The sequence below is a fragment of the Solenopsis invicta genome, chromosome 14, assembly GCF_016802725.1.
Source record: "Solenopsis invicta isolate M01_SB chromosome 14, UNIL_Sinv_3.0, whole genome shotgun sequence".
Classification (NCBI taxonomy): Eukaryota; Metazoa; Arthropoda; class Insecta; order Hymenoptera; family Formicidae; genus Solenopsis; species Solenopsis invicta.
Genome location: NC_052677.1, coordinates 5,057,735 through 5,070,189, shown reverse-complemented (window position 1 = coordinate 5,070,189; position 12,455 = coordinate 5,057,735). Strand labels below are relative to the sequence as shown.

The 12,455-nt window shown below is 32.7% G+C and overlaps 1 protein-coding gene across 5 annotated transcripts in view; it reads left to right on the top strand.

Moving 5' to 3' along the window:
* LOC105207896 (N-acetylglucosamine-6-phosphate deacetylase) overlaps positions 1 to 12,455 on the top strand; it is a 150,470-nt gene that overhangs the window by 120,304 nt on the left and 17,711 nt on the right. For 3 of the 5 annotated variants that reach the window (XM_039457288.1, XM_039457287.1, XM_039457289.1), the window contains one exon: positions 10,298 to 10,912. The exons of 1 other annotated variant lie outside the window; for it this stretch is intronic. In XM_039457288.1, the coding sequence (XP_039313222.1) occupies positions 10,298 to 10,503 (206 nt within the window). In that variant the 3' untranslated portion in view covers positions 10,504 to 10,912. Of the gene's footprint in view, positions 1 to 10,277; positions 10,913 to 12,455 lie in introns of those variants that run through there. One more of the 5 variants, XM_039457291.1, reaches the window with a different exon arrangement.

Genomic DNA, 12,455 nt, shown 5'->3' with positions numbered 1-12,455 from the left:
TTGTTCCTTTAGATTGAGTCATGTAAACTTTATCTTCTAAATTGCCGTGTAAGAAAGGCGTTTGAACATCTAAATAATCTATTTCTAAGTTTAACTGAGCAGCAAGAGCAATCAAAACATTCTACTATGAACTATGTTTAACTACAGGGAAAAAAGTTTCTGTAAAATCAATCCCGTATTTTTGGGTGAATTGTTTGGCCACTAATCTAGTTCTATATTGTATAACATCACCATTGGCATTACGCTTAAAAATTTTTAAAACGCATTTATTTTTTACAATATTTACACCGGTAGGTTTATCTACAAGTTTCCATCCATTATTTTTTTTAAAGGAGTTAATCTCTGCTTACATTGCCTTTTTCTACGCTAAATTATCATTGCTTGAGAGAGCTTCATTTACGGTTAGTGGTTCAAAGGTTTCACAAATAATGAAATACATTACGTAATCTGAGTAGATTTTGGGCTTATGTTCTCGTAAAGGATATCTGCGTTCTGCTCGTCTTCAGCCTCATCTTCCTTCAGAGAATGAAATATATTTTTCTCTTCATCCTGAAAATGATAGACGTCACTCCCTGCATCTGACTCCGCACCATCTTTTTCTTCTGAAAAAAGTAAAATCTGTTGTAGTTGATCTCTAGGTTTATCGTCTTCTGATGAATGTTCTCCTGGTTATTTTCGAGGAATACAACATCTCTTGATTTTATGATGTTGTGAGTCACAGGATCGAACAGTCTGTAGGTTTCACAGTTCTGGCAGTATCCCACGAAGATACATCTTTTATTCTTAGGATCTAGCTTTAATCTTTTTTCATCCGGTACATGAGCGTAGGCCTCGCATCCAAATATTCCTAATTGCTTTAAATCGACACGTTTATTCGTCCAAACTTGTTATGGTACTGTGCCAGAAAGCTTCTTGGTAGGGGAACGATTAATCAGGTAAACAGCCGTATTTGGTGCTTTTGCCCACATCCTTGGATCGCTGGTTGAATCTTGTAACATGAACCTAACGTTGTCCATAATGGTTCGATTATATTGTTCAGGTAGACCATTTTGCTGAGGGCTGTATGGTACTGTTAATTTGTGTTTGATACCTTTTTCTTTAAGAAAATTTGTTAGTGTATTGTTACAATATTTAGTCCCATTGTCAGATCGAATTATTTTTACTTTGGTATCACATTCCGTCTCTACCATAACTATGAATTTCTGAATAATCATCTTAACTTAGCTCTTATTTTTGAGGAAGTACACGAATACTTTCCTTGAATTGTCGTCAATGAACGTTAACATATAGCGCTCCATGATTCAATAGACATGGGCCCGCACAAGTCGATATGAATTAAGTCCAATCTGTTTTTGGCTAATTCTTTATCTTCGCTTCTTATGAATGGCTGCCTTAAATGTTTGCCCTTAAGACACTGTATGCATTATGATTGCTGAGCTGTAGATACTTTAGTAAACCTCATTCCTATAGCAATACCTTTCTTGAGTTGATATAAACTTGCATAATTCAAATGGTCTACCTACACAACACATGGATGTAAGAAGGACGCAAATTAGATGTCCGATACGAATCTGGAAGACATCCTGTGTACATTGATGGATGTACTAGGAATGTCCCATGTTCCACCCTAGGGACATCTAAAGGACGTACTTAAAATGTCCACACTGGACATAACATGGGCACAATTAGGACATAATTAAGAAATAATGAAAAAGAATCTTAATTTTTTTATTTATGTACTTTAAATATTAAAGATAATTTATGTAAAGTTTCATTGCGACGCATAAATTCCCTATTACAAAAAATATAGTAAAAAATACCACAATAGGTTCACAAAGTTACAGGTAAATTGTGCGGACATTTGCATGTTACTGTAACATCACTGTGATATCATTATGACTAAATACTTGTCACACAACGTCTATGCAATATCACAATGACATTTTTTGCTATGAGGAATCAGTTCTGTAAATAAACAAAATTTATTTATTTACAGAATAACTTAGCAGACAACAAAACTTTGTATAAAAATCATCTTGAATATTTAAAGTACTTATACAAAGAATAAGATTCTTTCAAAGTTGTAAAAAATAATTTTTAATAAGAAATAGAGTAAATATAATTGTAAAATGTGTTATTAAATAAAAATATAATCTTATTTATACAACTTTTATATGTATATAATTTATTTAAAGTGTAAATATTTAAATACATTTCAAAATTTAATTTACTTTGTAGGGACCCCACTCAGCACACAATATTTTTTAAATGTTTTTTAATTATTTATTTAATATTAATTATTTATTGTACAATTTATTATAACAACCATATTTATTAAGCATTTATTAAATATTTATTTAAAATTATTTAAATATTTAAAATAATAATTTAGAGAAAATATTAATTTAATATTTATTTAACGTTTATTTAAAATTTATATTTCATTAATTACTCATTTAAAATAATGATTTGGGATTAATTTAACATTTATTCAACATTATTTTAATATTTATTTTACATTAATTTTTTATTTGAAACAACAATTTTGAAAACATTAATTTAACACTTATTGAATATTAATTTAATATTTATTTTATATTTATTTAATTTTTTTTAAATAAACGTTTTTTAAACGTTTATTTAATAGTGTTTAAGTATTTATTTTTTATGAATTATTTAATTGAAAAAATAATTTTAGTAAGCATTTTTTAAATGTTTATTTAATATTTATTTAAGGTTTATTTAATATTAATTTTTTTATTTATTTTTTATTTCTATAAAATTATGTTTATTTGTTATTTATTTAATATCTAAGCTATTTATTTTTCAATTATTATTGATTTTAAAATTCGTTTAAAAATGTTTTAATAACATATATGAAAATCAGTAAAAAATCAAATTAATTATATATATTTTTATAAATAATATGCTTTGATTATATATATTTTGTTTTTTCAATAACATATATTATTCTGACCTATCAGTGATGTACATGTACGAGGTGTGTTCAAAAAGTATCGCGAATTTTGAATTTTCGCGGGTTACGTATATTCGAATTTCGATCTTTTTGTGGCGTTATGTTGGTACTCATGTCTCTCACTTATGCCGACAAGCTCGGCCATTTTGAATGTTCACTTAATTGTTGACAGCTGCTTTGCTTGCACGTGTTTTGGATCGTCTTCGATTTTTACCTATTCAAAAAAATGGATCAAAGAACCTGTATCAAATTTTGTGTGAAAAACGAAATTAAGTGCGCGGATGCATTCCGAATGTTGACTGTGGCATACGGAGAAGCTACCTTGGACCGAAGCAACGTTTATCGGTGGTACAAAATGTTCTCAGAAGGCCGAGAAGATGTGAACGACGAAGAGCGTGCCGGACGCCCGAGCACTTCAACAACAGACGAAAAAATTAATGAAGTGGAGAAAATGGTATTGGCCAATCGTCGAATCACCGTTAGAGAAGTTGCTGAGGACCTAAACATATCGATTGGCTCGTGCCATTCGATTTTTATCAATGATTTGGGCATGAGACGGGTCGCCGCGAAATTCGTACCAAAATTGCTCAATTGCGACCAAAAACAGCATCGCATGAACATTGCTAATGAGATGTTGGACTCTGTCCGCGACGACCCAAATTTGCTCCAGAGGGTCATAACTGGTGACGAATCGTGGGTTTATGGTTATGACGTGGAAACCAAAGCTCAATCATCTCAATGGAAGCTGCCGCACGAACCAAGACCGAAAAAAGCGCGCCAAGTTCGGTCGAATGTGAAAGTTTTGCTGACAGGTTTCTTCGATTGCAGGGGCGTGGTGCATCATGAGTTCTTGCCACAGGGTAGAACGGTCAATAAGGAATATTACCTGCAAGTTATGCGCAATTTGCGCGAAGCAATCCGCCAGAAACGCCCGGATTTGTGGAAGAACAAAAATTGGCTTTTGCACCACGATAACGCCCCTGCTCACACATCGTTGCTTGTGCGCGACTTTTTGGCCAAAAACAACACACTAATGATGCCGCAGCCACCGTATTCCCCAGATCTGGCCCCCTGTGACTTTTTCTTGTTCCCTAAACTGAAGAGGCCCATGAAAGGACGACGTTACGCTACGCTTGACGAGATAAAGACGGCATCGAAGGAGGAGCTGAACAAGATAAAAAAAAAATGATTTTTTGAAGTGCTTCGAAGATTGGAAACCGTTGGCACAAGTGTGTAATATCTCATGGGGATTACTTTGAAGGGGACAAAATAGATATTCATGAATAAATAAATAATTTTTGAAAAAACACAAAATTCGCGATACTTTTTGAACACACCTCGTATTAGCACAAAGTGTTTACAGATCATTATGAGGGATCAGTTCGCAGCAGCTTTAGAGGTCAAGCATTGTTTACGGCGGTTATGACTTGGATGGGTAATCGCGTGGAAATTTCCAAAAAACATTTTTGAGGAAAAATCTCAATATTAAAACAAAAAATTTTTTAATGTAAAAAGAGGCATTCCATTAATTTTAACGTTTTAAAAAATTTTTTTATTGCAAAAACTTAAAAAATGTTTTTTTTTAATATTGTTTTGCTAATTTATGCTGCGTTAAAAAACATTTCTTTAACGTTTAACGAACATTTTTTTTTAATGTTTAAAAAACGTTTTTATAATATTTAAGAAAACATTCTTTTTAACGTTAAAATAAACATTTTATAAATTAAAAGTAAAACACTTATCCCATTAATTTTAACGTTTTTATAAGTGTTTTTAAAAGTGTTTTCTAAATGTTTAAAAATATTTTAAAAATATTGTATGCTGATTGGGGTATAGAGAATGTCCTCTGGATATACAACGGACGTCTTTTGGACATAAAAGAGATATATGCAGAAATTAGATCGACATAATTTCCGGATATGTCCCCGAATGCAATTATGATTAATTTATTACTGTATTTATGTATTATTCTAATTATTGAGTCTATATCGATCGCAGTCATATATAACGGAGCATCTAGAGTACGTCTTTTGGACATCCTACGGACGTCCGAAATACAGAGACATAAATAGGATATTTCAGGACATAAATCGGATGTCCGAAGGACGTCCACGTGTTGTGTGGGTAGTCTTCTATGCCAGAGTTGTTCTGATGCTTTTGCTATGCTGACATTTGCAGTCTCAAATTTACTAGACATATTAATATTAGTGATATCATCGACAATGTCTAATTTATATATTTTTCCTACTTTGGAACTTATCATTTGTACTTTACCTTGAATTACGCAATCCTCATCATCATAAATTTTACATCTATTAGAATCAATGGTAATTACATAATCTTTTTTCACTGTTTTGCTGACTGTCAACAAATTAACGGATAAATTAGGAACATGCATTACATTATGACTAATCACAATTATCAAATTGACTATTTATTTTTGTAGGTACGTGCCAGTGCCATTGCTGTAGAGTTTTTCATTGTTTGCAATAGTTACCTGCATCAATCTATTCCGAATAGTTTGACATTTGCTTTTTAATTTAGCTCATAGTTTTTGAACAACAGGAGTCAATATACCAGCTGCGCTGATTATTGTTATGATGAATGCTGAGAACTGAAAATAGTCCTTTTTTACTATTTTTTTTTCTTGAGCTTTTTGTCGAAAGTTTTGTCCAAGGGTTTTTTCTCTGATCTCTTGGATACGTTTTGGTTTTAAGTAGTCTCTTGTGTGAGGTCCGACAGTGCAACAATTAAAACACTATGGTTTCTGTGATTTAGCTTTATCTTTGGCTATTTTTTGCTTTGAGTTGGAGTACATAGCAATTTGATTTACTTCTTGTTTCTATTTGGTATCTTGTAGCAATTTTGTCTTAATCAAATCACTTGTAATTGCTGTGGAAGAATGTTCAAGAGCCATACACATTGATTGATATTCCTCAGTGAGTCCCTGTAGCATTACCGCACCAAGAAATTCATCGTCTACAGGCTGTAACGACCTAACTTTGCGCACGGGCGGTGTTGATTCGGTGGACGAGGACGCGGGTATGTCGCCGAGAGAACTAGACTGGTTTCTGACGATGACAAAAGAACTCAGTTTATTGTACACAGAAGAGAAGATACAATAAAGTACTCGCGGACGCGGCGCGCGGACGGACAAATGAAGATGACGCTTGGACGGACGTGACGTTGAATTTATCTCTACGCGCGGACGGACGAAACGGAAAAATAACGCTCGGATGGACGGGAGAGATAACTACGCGCGGACGGACGAACGACGGCAAATAATCGAGGACTATATAAACGCAGGTGATTCCGCGACAAATTTCTCCGAACTTGGAATCCCTGTTTACAAGTCAGCTCGGCCTTGCCGAAGGCCGCGGCCACGGCCACGGGCGCGCGAGCCCGGTGACAATACAACTCGCGCGCGGCACAGCTGTACGGTATGACACGATCGCGACACGTGGCAGTTAATACCGCGTTGGTGTTGCAGCGGTAGCAACGACTCACGCTAAGATCTCTTGGTGGAGGCGCGAAACTCCGCACCCCAGATCGTGAGTCGGTGCCAACGGAGAGGAGATTGAATCGTGATTTCTCCGGTCCACCGAGATTTGTCGCTTGAGCTCAAGGCGCTTGAGCCCGTAGAAACGGAGGCGGTTAGGATGCTCGTCGCCGATATCTCTTGCAGAAACCAAGTGTACTTGATATCAAATTGGAGCGGAAAAGAGTACTACTTCTTAGCGGACGGACGGTTTGGATAAGAAGAAGCCTCGATTGTCGAAGCGGCGGCGCTTATATAGCTCGTGAGGAGAGGCGGCGCGGGGGGACAGGTTCGCTATCGGAGAGGGAGTCCCCGCTGCTCGAGATCGGCAGCGACCACCACTTTGCTCGCTTCTTTGGCGCGTGCGCGCGGAGATACTCCCGACGCGCGGATGCGTGTTCGTGCGCTACGCTGCTTGTTAGAAATATTTATTGGCGCCGTGCATTGGGTTGTTTGGCTGTCTGGCGGATGTTTGGCCGGACGTCACGGAACGGTGGACAATCCGAGGGGAGAGCGGAAAGTTTGTTACAGAATACCTTAACCAGCGGCCAAGAACCTTTGCTGCTGTGTTGCTTAACTGGAGCCCAGGGAGAAATGAGATCAAATTTTACGTTGACATCGATGTTAAAATGTTCAAATTTTGATGCCATTTCGATGTTAATATCAATGTGTGTAAAACATTTAATAAATGATATTAACATACTTTTGTTATGTAACAGACTTTTGCTACTATAACTCAACGAGAAATAACCTATATCGAATCATATCGAAATGATTTCGACGTCAAATTGATGTCAATTGGACATCGATTCCATTATCATTTCCCAGAAATCCTTTAATGGACTGGAAGGATGGAAAAAATCATGCCAAAAGTTAAAACATTTGATTAAAAAATATGCCGAAAATGTGCGATTAAAACCGATTTAGAAAAAAAGAATTTGGATCAATCGGGATTTCTGAACCAAAAATACGGTATTAAGATCGATTAAAACTAAAATCGAAATCCAGATAGATTTATTAAAACAGAATACATTAATGTAAACGTAATGAATGTTTAATTTACAAAAACAGTATTTCTTGTATCCTTTTTGTTAAAAAAGATTAAAAAAAGATTAAATTTGAATTAAACATTTAATTCATGTACAAGATTAAATAACAATACAATTTGTTATTTACATGTGTAATGTAAATATATAAAATTTTATGTTGAACAGTATTTCACATACACGTTACGTATAAAAAGAACGAAAGCGAGTATTTGTCTCGAAGTTCCATTAAGCAGCTTCTAAAAGTTTCACTGAAGTATGAGCTATCTATCATTTCAATCCGAAATTACAGGATTTCAAATTATGATTAAATCGAATTTTAATATGATGTGAGACGCTGACAATTCTTATGTGCCATTTTTAAATAAAGAAATATTTTGATGACAACACTATAAATCACATTAACAAATTTATAAAATTGTCCGAAAGTTATTCTTTTTTTGCAGTTAATAAACAACTGTCAAGAAAAAAAATAGTTTTTGAACAATTTTACAAATTAGTTAAAATGATTTACAATGTTATTTTATCCAAATAGTTTTTCATTTAAAAATAGCATGCAAGAATTTTTAGCATCTCAACGTATTATTTCTTGCTACTAATGTCAGTATTCTTAAATGTAGTTGCTGTGAGTATTTAGGATTTTTAATGCAACTGATTTAAAATTTTTGAAAATTTTTATATTATGCATTACCGGTAAAAAATTTTTATGTAAAAAATATATATAATTATATATAAAATATGTTTATATATGTTTTCTTATTAGAAAGATATTCGACCGACACACGACCGAAGAGACCTTCTTGTTTAGTAACTGTTTTCTTATTGTTTTGTTATTTAGAATAATTTTAAAAATCTAATTTAAAAATATTACATCCTTATTTAAAACAATACAAATAATACTTTTAAAAATTAACTTTTAACTTAACTTAATTTAATCTCTTTTAATGCAATTTTTAATTAATTTATTTTTTTATTCAATTTTTAAATTCTATTAAACTTAAATTTTTTTATCGGTATTATTTAACTAATCAAAGATTGTAAATGTTGTTGATGTCTGATTGACGTCGATGTCTCGACTTGGAAACGTTTTAGGCGCCACCGACGTCAAATTAACGTTGATTCAACCTATTATTTCTCTCTGGGAGAGGATTGGAGTTAATGGTCAAAGTCAGGATCAGGAACTGGATGCTAAATGTGCGAGTCGAGCTTCTTATATATCCGCCAGCACATTTTTTCGGTTCATCTCGAGATTTATCTTGGCTTGCTTAATCTCTGCGGCGGGCCGCTAGTACAGGCTCGCGCGGGGAATCTTTTCCGTAACTAGTTGGTGCTGCGCGTGCGCGTGTACTTGGGTAGCACACGGATCGGTCTCAACCATCTTCGGTCGTTAGTGGTGTTGACTGGATGAAAACGATTAAGTAGGCACAATATACCTTCTGTGATTTAAAGCCGAACAGCGACCTCTAGTTTGTTTGCCAGGAACAATGTATTGAGTTACGAGATGCATTGTTATAATGCAAAGTTACCATATTCATCGTATCGATTCGTTATTTGGTTAGGGTATCTTTTTTGGTTATTGGAATACTTTTTTGGGGTGAGGAGGGAGTTTTGCAAGAACAAGTAATTTTATTCATATTTTGTTAATAAAAGTCAGTTAGAAAGGTCTCTTGGAGAAAGGTATTAAAAAATTAATAAATGAATGGGCAAGCATAGAAAATTATGGCGGTTGTACACGAACTAATGAATTATATTTAACAAATTAAATAGTAGATGGGCCAAATAGTCATCTTAGTATTGATATAATATTTCATATCTGATTTTTACATACAGTTTCCAATTCATTCGAACTACGCGCTGTTACTTACAATTTCAAACACAACTTTTGAAAATGAACTAAAACAGTATTATTACACAATTAAATTGAAACTTAACTTCAAGAATACTGATGCTAACTAACATCTTTAAAATCTTTCCACTCCGAAGAAAGTAAAAAATTTGTTGCAAAAAATGTTCTCTTGATCAGGATTTGAACCTAGATCCCCCAATTATTTAAAAAGAGTGGCCTGTTTGACCACCACGACACTTGCTAATATTTTTTACAAGTACTTGTATTTAAAAAAGGCCGATGTGTTTATGATATAATATGATATAGATTCAAGACCGTGATAGTGGGCGCGGTCAGCAGACTTAACATGTTGAAATATTCTTCTGGATCATCCAATCAGATCTTTAGATCTAGAATTTAGAAGAACAGATCAATAACAGCAAATATTCATTTAACTGTTATGTCTGCTGAATGCATCCATTGTATACAACAAATTACATAGATGGGCCAAGACGGTCATAGCAAGATCTTAGTGTTAAAATAATATTTAATGTGTAATTTTTATGTAATGTTTCCTAAATGCATTCGAACTGCGCGTTATTACTTTTAATAAATTATATTAACAGAGTTACATATTTAATAATTAATGATTGAACCTAGATTAATAATACTTGAACGTTTACTTTGATTTTATGTATATAATATAACTAAAGATGAGATAGGCCTATATACGGTAGCAAGATTTTGGCGCTGAAATAATATTTCTTGTGTGATTTTACATAGAACTGTATATTATTTACATTATTTGTAAAAACGACATTAGTTTCCGATCATCCTAATACTTGTATCAAATTTAACATTTTGCATTTTTATTCAATGTTTAATACTTAGCGATGTAATTGCTCAATCAGGTTGCACAGTAGTTGAGGCTTTAGAAGCGGCGACTTTACATCCTGCGAAAACCCTAGGAATTGATTCTTACAAAGGCGTTTTAAATTTTGGAGCCGACGCCGATTTCATATTACTCGATGAGAAACTTGAATTATTATCGACATGGATTTCGGGAGAGTGTGTTTACGAGAAGAATATTGGCAGTGTAAAGCAATTTGATGTGTGACTGTATAGTATATACCTGAATCGAATTATTATGTTCTAATTAGTAACGAGTCTATCTTATTGCTGGTAATTACATCATGCGTTGCTACATCAAAATTGTAACAAAGTCCGCATTTATTTTAGCATATTGATACATACTGGCAACTTTGAAATCGTTATCATTATTTGTGCTGTTGCCATTATATTGCTATAATAATTTATAGAGTCGCACAATATTATTATATTATCGACAATTTAAAGTAATTTTTATGAAACTATCTGTTAAATTATTGAGTCTTGTATCATTTTGGATTAGTCACTATAATTATTGACTTAAAAAAACGTCTGAATCAATGTGTAATAACAACACGTCTCCCAAGTTTGTTACACGATCTATCGCGGCATAATTATAATATTCCGAAATAATACAAGATTTTTTTGTTCTTCTTAATCACTTCCACATCCCGAATACAACTCATACCCCATTTCTGAGACATCCTGTATATGTTATTGCCTACGTGTTGTTTCAATGTCGGTATATTTTAAACCCTTAAAAATAAATATAATATAAGGTAAGTTGCCAGCATTATAAGCAATTATAGATTGCACTCTTGCTTACAAGGGGAGTTCTCTATCAGTATATCACCGATTTTAATAAAACTTTATCAGTGCAGTATTTACTCACACATTTATTACAATAAAACCGTCTGTTGCGAAATTTAGGCATTCTCGAGAGAGTGATTAAATATTTCTAGCATCTATCGTACCATTATAGAAGAACGATTGTCAAGTCAGCGGCGCAGCGTCCGATAAGAAGTCGACTGGCACACTTGGGATTCAGGTTCGACCCTCGCGGAGACTTTTTTTATTTAAATTTTATATTTTTAAGTTATTATACATAATTTTTAAATCGTTTTTAATTATATAATATAAAACGTGTTATTTTTTTTAATCAAGGAATTTAAAAATGCTTTTATATTGTTAATTAAATTAAAATTTTTTATGAACACAAAAAATATAAAACACAAGAATAAAAGACTTAAAAGTAAAAACAAAAAATATATTTGCAATAAAAATTTATATTGACTGTTTTATAAATAGTTTACAGCTTTCAGGGTGATACTTACTGTAAAAACAATTAAAACACAATGGCTCATTGTTCTATGCACATAAAATTATTGACATTTTATGTGCACAATCTTTACATTTCATTTGATTAAGAGAATTTGGAAAACAAACCTCGTAAACAAATTAACGTCATTTATTTCGACGTTCTTAAAACAGTCATTGTAAATTTTTATTGAAAATATATTTTTTCTGTTCATAAGAAATTTTAATGTATTTAATAATAAAAGAGCATTTTTAAATTTCATGATTAAAAAAAAAGGTTTTATGTTAAATAATTAAAAACGGTTAAAAATTATATATAACAATTTAAAAAGACAAGATTTAAATGAGAAAAAATCTCATCTACGGGAATCGAACATGAGACCTCAAACGTACCAGTCGACGTCTTAATGCCTCACACTACGTTACTGACAACAATCATTCTTCTGTAACGGTACTATAAATACTGGAAATATTTAATTGTCATTTTCTTGAGAATACCTAATTTTCTCAATAAACAATTTACAGTAAATGTGTGAGTAAATACTACATACCCATAAAATTTTATTAAAATCGGTGAGATACTTGTCAAAGGCTCTCGTTAGACACGCATGGTTATTTGGGATAAAACAATTGATATCTATGACTATTGTACAAAATATTAGTGAAAAATTTGTGACAAATATTGTTATATTAAATCAAAGGTTGAAATTTATTTTAGAGAATAGCTTTTAGACATTATATGAAATTTTTGTACATTTGTACTTATAATTTTTTTACAAACGTAATTAGAATAGAGTTAACGACTATTTACACGCAATTAACAATTTCAGATGCTACCCTTTTATTCAAACGATATCTTAAAAT